The sequence below is a fragment of the Australozyma saopauloensis genome, chromosome 1 (assembly GCF_035610405.1).
Source record: "Australozyma saopauloensis chromosome 1, complete sequence".
NCBI classification, from domain to species: domain Eukaryota; kingdom Fungi; phylum Ascomycota; class Pichiomycetes; order Serinales; family Metschnikowiaceae; genus Australozyma; species Australozyma saopauloensis.
This window is the reverse complement of record NC_086131.1, coordinates 771,195-787,227: the sequence shown is the minus strand read 5'-3', so window position 1 is coordinate 787,227 and position 16,033 is coordinate 771,195. Positions and strand designations below refer to the sequence as shown.

At 42.0% G+C, this 16,033-nt stretch overlaps 5 protein-coding genes across 5 annotated transcripts; 2 read left to right on the top strand and 3 right to left on the bottom strand.

Moving 5' to 3' along the window:
- Nucleotides 1-12: 12 nt before the first annotated feature.
- Nucleotides 13-2,346, bottom strand: PUMCH_000362 (uncharacterized protein; the record flags this gene model as incomplete). The annotated part of the gene is made up of 1 exon (XM_063019454.1): nucleotides 13-2,346. The coding sequence occupies one exon, from the start codon at nucleotides 2,344-2,346 to the stop codon at nucleotides 13-15; it is 2,334 nt and encodes a 777-aa protein (XP_062875524.1).
- Nucleotides 2,347-3,067: 721 nt separating this feature from the next.
- On the top strand, nucleotides 3,068-5,911 carry PUMCH_000361 (uncharacterized protein; the record flags this gene model as incomplete). The annotated part of the gene is made up of 1 exon (XM_063019453.1): nucleotides 3,068-5,911. The coding sequence occupies one exon, from the start codon at nucleotides 3,068-3,070 to the stop codon at nucleotides 5,909-5,911; it is 2,844 nt and encodes a 947-aa protein (XP_062875523.1).
- A 339-nt stretch (nucleotides 5,912-6,250) lies between these two features.
- Nucleotides 6,251-8,791, bottom strand: PUMCH_000360 (uncharacterized protein; the record flags this gene model as incomplete). Its single annotated transcript, XM_063019452.1, has 1 exon — nucleotides 6,251-8,791. The coding sequence occupies one exon, from the start codon at nucleotides 8,789-8,791 to the stop codon at nucleotides 6,251-6,253; it is 2,541 nt and encodes an 846-aa protein (XP_062875522.1).
- Nucleotides 8,792-11,659: 2,868 nt separating this feature from the next.
- On the bottom strand, nucleotides 11,660-13,906 carry PUMCH_000359 (uncharacterized protein; the record flags this gene model as incomplete). Its single annotated transcript, XM_063019451.1, has 1 exon — nucleotides 11,660-13,906. One exon carries the CDS (start codon nucleotides 13,904-13,906, stop codon nucleotides 11,660-11,662), a length of 2,247 nt encoding a protein of 748 aa, XP_062875521.1.
- A 443-nt stretch (nucleotides 13,907-14,349) lies between these two features.
- On the top strand, nucleotides 14,350-16,023 carry PUMCH_000358 (uncharacterized protein; the record flags this gene model as incomplete). The annotated part of the gene is made up of 1 exon (XM_063019450.1): nucleotides 14,350-16,023. One exon carries the CDS (start codon nucleotides 14,350-14,352, stop codon nucleotides 16,021-16,023), a length of 1,674 nt encoding a protein of 557 aa, XP_062875520.1.
- Between the last annotated feature and the right edge of the window lie 10 nt (nucleotides 16,024-16,033).

The window sequence follows — 16,033 nt, the reverse complement described above, 5'->3', positions numbered from 1 at the left end:
GAAATAAGAAACTCAAATCGCAAAGAAAAACTGAACACCAAATCTATTGTTGGCCTCTGCATTTACATTCTGATTTCCAGGTGCTTCACGCCTCCGATCCATTCTTCTAAAATGTCCCCGAACGTTTTCAAGGGCCATGTATACGAAAAATGCAATAGTGAATATTAGCACAATGTAGTCGAAAGTTTCATACTCGTCATCACCGTCGTAATTCCCGCCCTCCAGGTGTGCTTCGGACTTAGCTTGAGCAGTGTTTTCGTGTTTTTCAACCTCCTTGCTTTTTCTGAGCTTTTCAAAAGTACTGAACCAGCCAGTGGAATCCAATTCTCTCTCATTCGAACTACCGTTGAATAGCATTTTGAATCTGAGCCTCAATAAAGCCAAGGTAACTGGAAATGTACTGGCTTTGATTTGTGAAAGCTGAGAGAGATCTCTGTCCTTAGTGTATTTTCGTGACAAGTCATAGTATCTTTTGGCCATGAAATAATCTTTGGTGTTGTTTGGCGAACCAAGCCCATACTCATACATATACCCTAGTTTGTAGCACCCATGGCTAGAGGCGGACAGAGCTGCTTTACTGTAATATGCAAAAGCTTGAGTAAAGTCGGCCGAGATATTTGCTGAATTAAATCCGGTTGAGTAAAAATCTCCGAGAAGGACTGTAGCATCAAGGTGATCTTGAGCGGATGCAAGCTCAAGGTATGCGATGGCTGACCGAATTCGACTTCCATGCTGAATTTTCTTTTTGAAAGGAAAAAGTGGTTCCAATTGTTGTAGGAGATATGCCGCAGAAATCTGAGAATTAATTAAGCCTTGCTCTGCTGCGATCAGAAAACCCAACAAAGAATTCTTGAAATTTCCATATCGGAATTCTTCGAAAGCATATTTAATATGAGGCAACACAATCTTCTCTGATCTTTCAACAAACTCCTTGTAAAAGCCCACCACATGTTCGCACTCATATTTGTCGCCAACAGAGGCCCCAAATCCCGATTCTACCGCATCCGCAAAATAAAAGAGTGCTTCGAGGATATCTTTCTTTGCGGCAAACTTAACTAGATCATAGTTGCTCTTGGTGTAAGTAGTTTGCAAAGGGTGCTTTGGGGCAATTCCTGATTTAGAAAGAATGAAAGCAGCTCGAGCACTATTGTTCGATGCCGCATCTCGCAAATATCGCAAGCCCTTATCTGTGAATCCTCCCGTGTAGCTAGGATCAAGGTTGTGGAATTGAGCAAATGTCAATAGAGTTTCTGGCTCATTATAAATCTTTTGAGCGCTACGGAGCCAGGCATAAGCCCTGGTCAAATTTCTTTGCACACCGTGACCGTTGAGATACAATTTGCTCAATAAGCCGTGACATTTGCTTAAAAAGTATTTGTCAATATCGGTTGCAAGTTCAAAATAGGCACCACCGAATTTTTCATCACCTTGCACGACGCACATGATCGAATTGACATATGCTTCCGTGTAATTCCTATCCTTGAAATGGCCACCATGATAGTTTTCATAGGCATTGAAATAGTAGTCTATAAGGTTGGAATCCTGTGATTCAAAATTCAGGTCCCGTATTGACTCTCTTAAAGCCAAAAAATTGCTCACCTTATTGGTTGTCGATGATGGCGACTCGCTCACTCTTCTTCCATAAATACCTCCATTGTAGTCAGGTAAAGCAATGTTGTATGTAAGAAACTCGTTTATTGTTTCGGGCGCAAGCTGTGAAAGGACTGACATTGTCTTGCGAGCAGCTGTGGCATAGTAGAACTTTGACACGCCACAGTCAGCTGCGCGGCCAATTCCATGATAGAAATTATTTGCAAGGACTAGAATGGCATTGAGGTCATCGTTCTTCGCAGCAAATTCATAATACACGGCTGCTTTCTGTTTGTTTTGCGGAATTTCGCCAAACATCCCCGTTGAGTACATGTAACCCAACATGAAGTACGCATGACCATTTGCTTTCGTAGCAATCGCTTTGTGGTAGTACAGTAGTGCTTTGGTGTAGTTCGTGGGCACCAGGAAATTGCCAAAGGTGTAAATGTCGCCTAATGCAGCGGCAGCGTCTGAAGATCCAGCTTCAACCGCCTGTTCGAGCAAGGAAATCCCAGCTGAAGCTTCAGGAATCGGTTTATATACATGATTTGTTTTATAGTTTTGTGTGTGTAGATCGTACTCGGGTATCCAAATACCTTCGTCTATGTTCTCTGATGTGTAAATTGGGGTAAGAGCATGATACTTGTGCGGGAGGTGTCGGAGAGAATCAATGGCAGCATTAAATAGGGCTGTTGAGTTTAGTGCCAAGCATAATGCCAACACATTGAGACTTGTAATTTGACGGAGTAGTCTCATTTTGAATTGAGAATCCACCCACTGGTTGAATCAGAGAGGCATAGCTGGTGCGATAAAGAAGGAGAGGGTATCTGAAGATAAATATCATAAATCAGAATTTCATGCAGAAAAGCTCTCAAGAATCCAGTTTTCTTGAATTTATGCTTTAAATCAGAAATATATTTGGAAAAAATTACTTCAGCAACATTCTGATATGGTTCTTTGTCTACCACCGATACATGCATGCTTTAGAGTATAGCGCAATACGACAACGGTAGAAAAACCAATTGTAATGATTTGATCACCGGCAGAGATAATTCAAGTTATTAAATTCATTCTCATGCTCCAATAATCAGTAGCTGATTCATTGGATCGGCTATAGTATACGTAGCACAAAGAACCTGGTATCAATCAGCAAAAAATCAAAAAAAAACAGCCTCTTACAAATATTCTCACATCAAAACCTAGGTTTGTTTTCAAATGCCCGCACTAAAAATTGAAAATCCGGTTCAGATCCCTTGACTAACTCTTATAATTTCACTAACTTTAGATGTGCCTGTACACTCCAGGGATATTCAACTACAGATAGTCGGCTTGGACACTTGGCAATTGCGACCACCCCCACCTACCATTATTGTCCCTCGTCACTCTGCCCTCTATCCATATACCTAGGCTTTCAGAAAGCACGAATTCGGAAGTCGACTGGCTCAACTTGTCTCTTACCTAGGCGCCTATATTCACTATGCGTTGGCAGGATAACGAACAGCCCTCAGCCAACGAGGCCGTTTTTCGGTCTGCCCCAATGACATTGGTGCAGTTCTACGTCACTATTGAAATTGCACGAGACGTGGTGTTTGCTCTTGGTCTGCTGGGCCAAGTGCATTTCAGAGATCTTAACTCCAAGCTCACGCCGTTTCAAAGAACATTTGTGTCAGAGTTGCGCGATGTTGATGCGATGGAAATTCAGTTTGAGTTTTTGCACAATGCGATGGTGAAGTATGGAACCTTGAAAGGTGACCCTTTTGCAACCTTGATGGCCGACAAGAGGCCTTTGCCGCCTACGTCAGAAATAGACGATATCAAGTCTACATTGGAAACATCATACGAAAAAATTAAACATTTAGATGGCTCATACACCTCACTTGAAGTGAAAAGATCTCAATTAATCGAGAATAGACACGTCCTCAATCTAGTCAATAACTTCCACAGGCGGACTGTTGACTCCGCCCAGGATGATGAGTTCCGTCAATTCGAAATCGAGGACCTCGATGACGAAGATGAAGAGGCCCTTTTAGGCGGCGCAAGAACGTCTTTGGATGTTCAGGAAACGTCTGTCAACCTCGACGAGTCCGTCATGCATGCAATTACTGGAACTATTGCCAGAACCAAGATTCCAATTTTGCGCAAAATTCTATGGAGAACCCTCAGAGGTAATCTCTACTTCAATGACATCCCAATTATAGATGACGATGCCGCTCTAACTGGCTCGGCAGAGCATATCGACAAAAATGTGTTCATCATCTATACCCATGGTGACTATTTGAAATCAAGAGTTCGCCGGATAATCCATTCATTGGACGGTTTTATCTATGATAATGTTGAGGGCTCTTCGAGTTCACGTCAAGTTACCCTTTCCCAACTAAACAACAAAATCGAGGACCTTACTAGTGTAATCGATTCAACGAAATCTCATTTGGTATCCGAGCTTATATTTTTCCAAGAAAAGTATCCTGATTGGCATTATATCATCAAAAGAGAAAAGGCTATCTATGAGACTTTAAACAAATTTGACGAGGATAGTACTAGAAGATGTCTTGTTGGAGAGGGATGGATACCGCTGGAAGAGCTCCGCTCTATTCGTCACAGCTTAAAAGCTCTAGTCAGATCAAAAGCACAGCAATCAAATAGAAATCTGCTAGAAGCTGAGCACTCAATAAGCTTGTCAACAGACACATTGGCCAACACGCAAAATGAACAACCTAGCAATTCATATTTCGCTATTGGTAGAAGTGACTATGATGATAATTCTAACAGCGATGATGACGATGATCAAGAATTCAGCTTCGTCGCGGTTGTCAATGAGCTTACAACCAACAGAGTCCCTCCAACTTATCACAAAACTAACAAGTTCACCTCAGGTTTTCAGGCTATCGTGGACACATACGGTATTGCTTCTTACCAAGAAGTCAACCCTGGTTTAGCGACAATCATCACATTTCCCTTCATGTTTGCAATCATGTTCGGAGATTTGGGACATGGTTTTATTGTCTTGTTGGTGGCATTGTTTTTCATTGTGAACGAAACAAAGTTCAACGCCATGCGGAAAAAGGATGAAATTTTCGAGATGGCTTTTAACGGAAGATACATCATTTTGTTGATGGGATTGTTTTCCATGTACACTGGTCTTATGTACAATGATATTTTCTCAAAATCGATGACATTATTTGCCTCTGGATGGAAATGGGTATGGCCAGAGGGCTATGATCCTCATTCCGGTCCTATATCACTCACAGCCGTCAGAGTTTCTGGAAAAACATATCCCATAGGTCTTGACTGGATTTGGCATGGAGCAGAAAACGGATTGCTTTTTACGAATTCGTACAAGATGAAAATGTCCATCTTAATGGGATATTGCCATATGAACTATTCATTAATGTTCAGTCTTGTGAACTACCGCTTTTTTAAGTCGCTGGTCGATATCATCGGAAATTTTCTTCCGGGATTCTTCTTTATGCAAAGTATTTTTGGCTACTTGGCATTGACCATTGTGTACAAATGGTGTGTGGATTGGTTTGGTACTAATCGTCAACCCCCTGGTCTTCTTAATATGTTGATTAACATGTTTTTAGCGCCAGGAAGTATAGAGGATCCTCTTTATAGTGGACAGAAATTTGTGCAAATTGTCCTTGTTCTTATTGCTCTTTGCTGTGTGCCTTGGCTACTCTTGTATAAGCCAATTGTGCTCAATAAAAAGAACAAAAGGGCTAAGAATCTCGGCTTTGACAATCTCAAACTGCAGCAAAATCATTTTGCGCAAGCACAGGAAGAGGAGCTTGCCTTCGAGCGTTTGCTCAATAGCCAAGGTCCAGATAATCGTGATGATGATGGAGACTTGAACGAGGGTGATGAAATTGACGAGCTCAGTCAAACCTTTACCTTTCCAAACGACGTTGAGCCAATGAATTTGAGTTCGGGACACGGCCATGGCGAAGAAGACTTCAATCTCATGGATGTTGTCATACATCAAGTCATACACACGATTGAATTTTGTTTGAACTGTGTCTCACATACAGCATCGTACCTTCGTTTATGGGCGTTGTCTTTGGCGCACGCTCAGTTGTCGAGTGTCCTTTGGACAATGACTATTCAAAATGCTTTTGGAACAAAAGGGCTGCTGGGTATCGCTATTACAGTCTGCTTGTTTGCCATGTGGTTTGTCTTGACGGTTTGCATCCTTGTGTTGATGGAAGGTACTTCCGCAATGTTGCACTCATTAAGATTGCATTGGGTCGAAGCAATGTCTAAATTCTTTGAGGGAGAGGGTTATGCATATGAGCCTTTCTCTTTCAGCAGTATTGATTACTAGCTTTTTTTGAGGACTTACTGCTCAAGTCTCGTTCAATGAGCCGCATTGTGAAGGAAGTCTTGATACTTGGGGTTTTTGAAATCAGGGATACATGATGATAAAATGTTTGCTATCTTTTGTATATAAAGATGAAATGCACGATAGTGTTAACAGAAATAATCTAATGTATTGATAAATAATTGAGTGTTTTATAGACTTCTCTGTCTAATCGTAAAGCATGACAACCGCAGAATACTGCAGCAATTGATGATTTTCAGTACGGAATATGAAACAAGCTTTGGGAAGTTAAAAAGTCTGTCTCGAAATAAATAAAGGATGTAAAACCATTCTGTCGGTTCTTCAAATACCATTCAATGTAAGACCTTTGTGAACTACCAAGTCTGAGAGATCGCTACGGAGCTCCAGACTCAAGCAATCTTTTTTGTTATTATCATTCAACCAAGTTCTCATAATCTTGACAAGAGACTCAAGGACACTGCATGACTCAGAGTCCATGCTAGCCCAGAGGGATTTCTTGTCTTCATCGGAGTCTTCTGCTTTGTCTTCATTCTCAGACTTAACAAGAACGCAGAGAAGCTTGACAAAACAGGTAAGAGAAAAGAGAGAAACAGATTGATCAGTTTTTTCGAATTTGAGCAAGCGAAGCAATTGAAGCAGCTTCAAATTATGCTCACGATTCAAGAAATATGATATAGCTGAGGAAACGAGGGCAACAATTGTCTCTTCATCAACAATGTTTAAGGAGTAAATGATTGACAGATTGGCGACGATGTCTGCTGCAAGAGAATTCGTTGACTCGTTGGCAATGGTTGTTTTTGAAGTTTCCTCGATATCTGACTCATCGTCCGTGATCTCTGGTTCGTTATAGATTGCGTCTAATTTAGACAAGTACCCCCGGATATCATCCTGGATTTGAGAAATCAGAGAAGGGACATTCTCAGATGAGATGACACCTTTCAATAGGAGCAAGTGTCTTGTCAAAGCGCCATTGTCGGAGATGAGTTTCTGCAATTTCTCAATATCTTCGGAGAGACTCTTCATTGCATCCGTTTTCCCGTCATTCTGAGAAACCAAGAGTTCTAAGAATACAATGTTCAATTCGTAGATGAGCTCAAGTATTCTCCAGGAATACAAAACACCAAACACATCATGTCTGCTTCTAAGGTAGAAGTCAACGTAGGTCATTTCGTTCTCAGCAGATTTGACGTTTGTGCAGATCGGAATTTGCGACGACAAATTGATAAATCTCTGTAACAAATTCTCGGATTCAAACAAAGCAAGGCCATCAACAGTCTTGATGAATGTTGAAAGGCTCTTCAAGTTCTTGTTTGAACCGTTGTACTCAAGGTTAACAAGTAGAGATCCTCTACGTTTCAACCCAAGACTCATGAAGGTGGAGACCGAAGGGTTCTTGCGTATGAGAAGTGTTCCAACCAAAACGGACAATAAGCAATTTTCAAAGGTAATCTCGGATGAGCTGAGCAAAGCATAATCTTTCAAAAGTTGTGTGGAATCTGTCTTTGTTCTTCCGAGGAGACGTTGGCAAATAGCCTCCTTCTCAATAGATGAGATGGCAGGGGGGAGCTGAAGACCACAGGAAACTAGAAGCCAAGTAAGCCAAAGAGGCTGTTGTGATGTTGATTTTTTGTCCTTCTGAGAGTAAAACATTTGTCGGAGAGGTTCTAGCATCATAATGAGACCCGAGGCCATGACCACCAACCTGAGGACGGATATGAGATGGTTCGCAACCATTGGTGAATTGGAAAATAAACCAGACATCGGTATGGCTCCAAGTCCACGGAAATTATCATCAGTGATAAATGAAGAACCCATAGCGATAGCAATGCCTCCCAACATCATGTTGGAGTTTCTTGATTGCGAGAAACCCATTGGATATGCCTGCGCGGCATTTTCCGGTGCAACAGCATCGTTGGCATACATCAGGGCAAAGTTGTTGTCACCAAGATTGAAGTTGAAATCAAACTGAGATCTTACTGAAGTAGATGGCTCCATTTTAAGGCCTTGTAAACTAGGACCTTGTGTACTGGCTTCACTTACAAGAGCCTGCAATCTGGCAATTTTATCTTGCAACGAGTCATTCTTTCTTTGGAGGTGATCGATATACTCGATGGCTTTTGACAAGACCGATGCCTTATTCAATTTAGAAGCTGGGACTAAGCCCTCCAAATCGGCAATCAGCATGCCTGTCTTTCCTGTTACTATTTTCAAAGTTGGAACGACATCACGAAGCTCGTTAATCTTCGAGTTTATGTTGCATCTGTAGTTTCTTTCAATGACTCTGTGAGATGTTCTGACCTTTTTTTCAGTCTTTGTTTCCTCTTCAGAGTCGTCATCATCGTGGGTGCGTTTGGCATGAGAGCTTGGAGAGTCTTTTTTTGTGGAGACATCGGACTCCGCGGTTTCATCATATTGAACAGAATCAGCAGTTTCCTTCTTGACAAGCCCGTTGGAGCTGCTTTGTGTGAAAGATGGAAGCTGGTAATCCGCATGCGAGTATTCGAAGAGAGGAGCTTCTTTATTCATCAAACCATCTGGCAGCGCGTGTGGGGACAGGAAAGTTGTGTTAGGAGACTGCTCCAATGAGGCCACAAAGTTGGAGTCAATGGACTCAGTATACGATGTCAGACGAGTGGACGAGTATTGGTCAGCTGGAAAGAGCGACAGGTTTTGCTTTGTGTCTTCTGCTGAAACCTCAAAGCTAGGGCTGTACAATGGGGCAACATCAGCGTTGCCGAGTGCCAAATTGAACTCGTCCCATTCAGGAACCTCTTCGAGGGCAGGGACAGTATTCTGAATGGCAGACAAGAACTTGCTGGTCTCGTCAAAGTCTAGGAGCGATCCGTAATTGAGTTGTTCCATGGTGTTATTTGTCTCCCAGATGAGATAGTTTAAATTGAGCTAGGTGAGTGGGTACAAGGAAGTTAATTCACTTCGGGTATTGAAAATTTGGTGAGAGATGAGCACGGACCTTCGTGATTGGATGTTCGGTTCCCTCTTATAAACGAGGTGTGTCCGATTAAGGTTCGAGATGGATAAAGGACCGATGGGGGTTGAAAGGTAGCCTCACGATGAATCAATGAGGAACGATCCGATAAGAGCGACGTTTGCCTAAGGGGATGTGGAGATCAAGCTCGAAGAGTTTGTTGGTGAATGGATCAAAATATGCGTCAACAGAAAAGAGCAACTAGAGCGATGCCGAAAAAAAAACTGGTGGGCTGTTACCGAATGATGACTGTGGACCACTTTTGGGCATATAAGAAATGGCCTGATCTCTACGTACACACGGGCAGTGGAAGAGAGGTAAGGGTGTGCGCTTGCTAACGTTGAGGGAAAAAAACGGCGGAGATTCGAACACTGTAGGCAGCGCTATAATCGAATTTATTTTAGTATCACGTCGATTTTATATTAGATTGTTCTCTTTTCTCTTTTTTATTTTGCCATTCCGAGGTTCTCTTTTTTTTTTTCAGTCCTGACCTATGAAAATAAGCTTCGTTGAGTTGCAAAATAGAAGATTCAAACCATTCTGAACCAAAATGGTCGAGATTTAGATGCTGGTTGGATTTTCACATGTAAATGTCAATAATTTCATTTTTCTTTGTCCACTTTCCGTATTGGTAGCCCAGCTCTATTTTATGGTCATTCTCACCATTAACCTTCTACCACCAAACTCCATCCCCGCCGGTATTGACTACTAGTTGGCCTCTTGGGACTTAAGAACACCTGTGGCCACTGGATGCGTTAATCAAAAAAATTTTGATTTGATTTGTTCGTCGGCTCAAAAGACTTTGACTGTAAAATGTTTGTGTATTGAACTTTTACTTTTAAGACAGCCAAGCAATAGATTAGGAGAAATAAAGCCAAAAAAGGGGAAACACTTCTCGCAATTAATCTACAAAACGATCTCATTCCACGATCTTGGACCCGTTCCCCAACGTGTTCCCCAAAATATGCAATAAGCACTAATAGGCGCGGGAACCGCTGAGTTCGCTACCCCATTTCTCGAATATTCACTTACGTGGGACAAAATGGCCATCTAAGATTGGCTGGGACTGTATGATAGTGTTTCACAACGAAAAACGCACAACCCTACGGCTTCAATTAAATACCACTCGGTGCTAACCAGCTATCATTTTTGTAACTTTTACCGCCGAATACGACGACGACACATGACTGCTCATACACGCTCAGATGCACGGTCTCAAGATGGTGCGAACATCCACCAAACGAGAGCTGGTTGTGAGCCCCACAACGCCGCACTCCCTTTTCTATAGTCAATGCGTATTAACAGACGCAGTGAAGTCTCGAGAGGCTCATGAGCAAAATTCGCGATCGTCTATCTTCCTGTTTATTCACGCTTAATCTATCAAATCTTCACGGCTGTCAACATTTCAATCCACAGTGAAAAGGCTCGGGGACCCAACCAACAAGGACTTATGTAAATTTTTGCAGTGATTGAACAAAGCAATTTCGTAAAAGAGTTTTGGTGGATGAATGACAGTTCTCCGTTGGAAATTGCTTAGGGGAATATAGCCAGCCATCCAGGTTCATCCCAGTTGGGATTGGCAACTGTGTAAGAACGGCTTTTGTTGGCGTGTCGTGCAGGACAAGAGTTAGGTACCAATTGACAGATGCGCTCAAAAGGGAATTAATTCAGACAATGCGCCGCCTTGCTGAGGGTAAACACCAAGAGTATGTACCAATTTGTGTGTAAACAATCTTTCAAAAATTTCTGTTTCCGAACTCCGTAATCTTTTTTGACATTCCGGGATAGTATCACCTACTGTTGAATGGCGGAAACAAGTGGAATGTTCAAACGAGAAAAGGATACCTGCAGGATCATTTTGCAGGGAGGTGTGCACAATCTGACATGAAACAGACTATCCTGCAGAGGCAATGCATCAGATTGCAGGGTCTACTGAAACCCCCCTTGAATTAGACGAATATTGCGCGAAATAAAACAAGATTGTATAAAAGCTGCAGCTGCGGCTCTGGTGGTCACATAAGCTGACATTTTTGCTCGTAATAGCCTCTCCTGTCTTCTTTGATCTGACTCTTTTGTGCTGGTTAACGACCGTTATGTACTAATAAGGTATTAAGAGTCCTGTTTAGTGAGTTGTATATATACCTGGCTGTTTTCTCTCAGGTTGAACCGTGTTCGACTAGTATTTCATTCATTTTGGATCACGATGAACGAATTTTCATCCGTGAAATTTCACAAGCTACTAAGGCGCCCTCAAAGAAAAATCATACTAGCGTTTGCAATCGTGTTCATCTCATTCTTCACAGTGTCGACCATTCTTGAATCCATGGTTTCACATCCGGAGCCTATGCTAGGAAGAGCGAAACGCCAATACTGGTTTAAAGAACCACCTTTGGCCGAATACAATGAAGATACCACAATCCTAGACTATGAATATGTGGATTAAATCCGCGGACAAGCGTGATTCTCCCAACAGTATGGTTGGTCGTATCAAAGCTGATTAGGATAGGGCTTAATACGCGCTTCGCAAAGAACTGTTGCAAGCTTTCACCAACCACATAGAATGCATAAACCGTAGAGCTTGAGCTGGACTTGCTATACGTAGCCTTGACTTGAAATATGACACAATGGGACTTACAGGAAACTCAACACAGTACCACACTTTTCGACGCGGTATCGCGTGCAAATGGGAATTTAATTACATGTAACTATATCAATCTACATCAATTTAGGGGCATTGAGTTGACTTAAAGATTTCTCCATATCATCTTCTCCATGTAGTTTCCTTTCGACTTATCTCTCATGAATCCCATCGAGCTAAGCTCATAGCAACTTTGGATGAACCATGAGAATGTCATCTTATCCCATGCTTCCTCGGAGTTTCTGAGCTTTGAGACATATTCACCAAGAATTGGGTTGAGAGTTGGTTGGTATGCTTTGTAGTTCTCTTCGATCTCATCCACAATTTCGCGCTTGAGCAATGACTGTTTGAACGCTGTGTAGAAATCCCAAAGATTTATGTTTACTGGAGCATCCTTGTAAATTTGATAAAACCTGGGCAACGCTGGCCCTAGGATGCGATGGAAGTTTCCGGCAGTTCCTAACTTCTGTACGAGGATTGAATTGCGCAAATATTTTTGTGGCTCCTCCAATGCAGACTCAATTATCTCTCTCAGTTTGGGTCTAATGAGATTAATCATTAGGTTTTCGAAATTTTCCTCAATAGAAAATTTTGGAATTTGTTCTTCAAATTCGTTGCTTCCTCCAGTGATGGTGAGCACCTCGTGGAAGAGGTTATCACTGATCTTCATATTGAGGCTGTGGTTTTGATGAAAATAGTCGGTTAAACTGTCCAAAAGTCTATTCGAATCCTTTGCAATAGAATTTTTGAGGTTTTTGACATCCGGGTCAGAACATTCTTCAAGATCTGGGTGAATGTTGTCGCTAGATAGAAAATCCACAAAGTCGCTGCTTTTCTTCTCATCGAAGGATTTGACGGTTTTAAGCAAATCTGTCAAGAAAGGAGAATTGATGAGCTGATTATTCGTGATGAGTTTGTATACCTCGAATTTTTCTTTTCTATGGTCGCATAACCAGTATACAACATTCACAGCGTTCATCACAGTATTCTGGTATTGTTGGAACTTCATCCTGGCATCTCTGAATAAATTGCTTAACTTTGAGTCATCCTCGAGTAAATTGCATAAGTAGGTCTTGTGTTTATCATCGCTAGTTTTGATGAACTCGTGAAGGAAGTACTCCACATGTGTTTTAAATGATGATAGTTTTCTGAGACCATCGTAATGATAGGGCTTGGCCACAAATTCGGGATCTAATAGAGTGGATAGATGCAGTTGATAGAAGTAAGTCATATAGGAAAGTTTCAACTCGGTAATCAAACTATCAATGGAGTTATTTGTATTCTCGAAGCGATTGAGAATAATCAGGGAAAGGTGTGCACTGACTAAGAGCGGATTTTGTTGCGTGATGGTGTTTTGAAGCAAAATCTCATTGATGACACGAAACCCAATATTTTTATTGTCCTTAGCCTCCAATCTCACCCCCAGAAGAAGATTACGAAGTTTGCTTGTCACATTGTTGTTGATCCAGCTAGAGGCATTCTTGGAAATAAGGCCCATGACGATTTTCATTGGACACTTCAATCGGTAAACGCAGAAGAGCTGGAGAAGCAGATTCAATATTTCGTTTTGGAACGAATCAGCATCATCAAAAATCACAACTATACGGAACGAATCCTCGCATTTGTGCTTCTTGATATAGTTTTGAACCCAATCCTCGACTATTTCGAAATCGTATGAGATTTTGCCGGATGCTCCATCGTCGCCATCGTCGCCATCGTCACCATCCCCATCGCTTGGATTATCAAGCTCATCTGCCTCATCATTTGCCGCCTCTTTAACCGTAGCATCATCTTCATCGTCTTGGTCTAGATTGTAATCTCCAGCGTTCCCGTTTTGCAGAGTCTGGCCGTGGTCCTTAGGATCCTCCAACACCTGTTTGACAACCTCCTTGATGGCAGCCTTTCCATTGAAGCAAACCTTGGAACTCAAGCGCACTATTCGTATATGTGTGTTATCAGCTTGTGTATTTTTTACTACATTTGAGGAGAATTCGTCAAGGATACGTAGGTTATTGGCAGTATTTGTGCTTAGACTCAAGAACGCGATATCTAGTTTCAGCGAGAGTGGAGTATGGATGTAGTGTATCAAATCCTCAAAGAGCTCATTGTTCGCGCTTCCTAAAATCTGCTCAATTTTACTCTTTTGGTGTGACCATACTTTTTCATAAAGGTGGAAGCGATGCTTCACATCATCGTCTGTTTCCTCAGAGAGTTTGGTAAAGACGCAGTCATGGGTGTTCAAATCTTCTACGCCAAATAAAGGATTTGCGATTCGTCTTCTCTTGAATTGAGTCGTATCTAGGAAGTAGTGTGTTTTTTGATAATTAGGGTCCATTGAGGTATGCTTCTTCATGGTAAAGCAAATTATTGGGATGATCCCGGTTGTTTAAAAAATAAATGAGTGGAATTCGTCGGGGCCGTTTTCAATTTGGCCAGTATTTTGGTGAGACTTTCGAACGCAGCGATTAAGTGGTGTTTTCACAAGGTCAAAGGTACTGCATCTGAACAGGAAATATGGGGTTTAGGTGCAATATGTAAGAGAATAATAATTCTTGTATCAATCTCTCCATTGCCTGTTGCTTTTAGCTGGGTTTACTCTAAAAGAAAGCAGGAGTTTTCCGCTTTTCAATATATTCCATAATCGATTTTGAGGGAGCTCCCTACAAGATATTCTTTGACACCTTGCTTACTGATTAACGAACCCCGCTCACTTCTTTGTCGCCTGGATCGACGCCCATTACTCAATTTCAATTTTGTGGCTCTCTTACTGTTTGGGAGAAGCGATTCTAATCTCAAATGTCAACGGGATCGAAAGCAGGCGCTTCACTGAGAGGTGTCCGCAACAGAAACAATGCTCGAGCTGCTGAGAAGACAGCTCAAAAGACTCGATCCAAAACCGGCTCTGTGATCAAAGACACAGAAGCAGAGGATCTGGATGGAGGACTTGAGTTGAATAATGGCGCGAGAAAGAAGGGCAAGGCTACTAAGGCACGTTTATGGCCACCGATAAATGTAGCACCCTTAAATACACCATTGAAGAGGCGCTTGCAAACGCTTGCTGTTACCTGGCACACAGTTTCCATCCCTTCATTTTTTGCATTGTTTTTCTTTGTGCTTTACCTCGGTTGGGTGGCCTGGTTGTTCATAGTGGTGCCGTATTTCATCTGGTTCTATGGGTTTGATCTTCACACACCGACGAACGGCAAAGTTGTCTACAGAGTCAGAGATTGGATGCGTAATTTGGTCCTATGGGAGTGGTTTGTGAACTACTTCCCTATCACTGTTCACAAGACCTGTGACTTGGAACCTACATTTACCACTGAGTACGTTCAAGTCGAAACAACTCCTAGTGACGAAGAGGATTTGGTATCGGAGAATTCGCGCACCCCAATTGATAAGATTTTTAAGTTCTTTGGTCTTCAGAAAAGGCTCAATGATATGGATCTGTCTTCAGTATCAGAATCGCTGGAAACCGAGGATGATAGCAAGAAAAGCACGACACACAAGTTGCGTAAACTTTCGGTCGGACCGCGTTACATTTTTGGTTACCACCCTCATGGTGTCATCTCAATGGGTGTCATGGGGCTTTTCGCAACAAATATCGTGCGCAACGAACCTTTCAAGCCATTTATGAAATTTTTGAAGCCATTATTTCACGACCCATCCAAGGGTGAGAGACTCTTCCCCGGTGTTGGATACATTTTCCCTTTGACACTTACCACTCAATTCACTGTCCCTTTCTTCAGAGACTACCTTTTAAGTATGGGCCTTACAAGTGCAAGCGCCAAGAATATAAAATCCATCATCAACAATGGAGACAACTCCGTATGTCTTGTGGTTGGAGGCGCGCAGGAATCCTTGTTGAATGATGTGGTTGGCAACCACCGCCGAATCAGCATGGGATACAATGAAGTACAAGAGCCGGACGATGTAAACGACCCTACTTACACCAAGCAAATCCGTTTGGTTTTGCAAAAAAGGAAAGGGTTTGTTAAACTTGCAATTGAGTTGGGGAACGTTTCGTTAGTGCCAGTTTTTGCCTTCGGTGAAGCAGACATCTATAAACTCTCAAAACCACAGCCTGGATCTTTCGGATACAAGTTCCAGCAATGGATGAAAAAGACTTTCCATTTCACTCTTCCTTTCTTCAGTGCCAGGGGCATTTTTTTCTACGATTTCGGCTTTATCCCATACCGAACACCTATTAACATTGTCACCGGAAGACCAATATATGTACCTTCTGGGCTACTTCAAGATCAGGCAGAGCCTTCTCCGGTTACTAAGCCTAGACTGTCTTCATTTACTTCTTTACTCAAATTGAACAGATCGAAGACTCATGTGAGAAGACAAATTCCACAAGACATTCTTGACCATTACCACCGATTGTACGTTGATGAGTTAAGAAGAATCTACGAATGTAACAAGGACAAATTTGGCTACGGAGATGTCGAGTTAAAAATCATTGAGTAGACTCTCATTC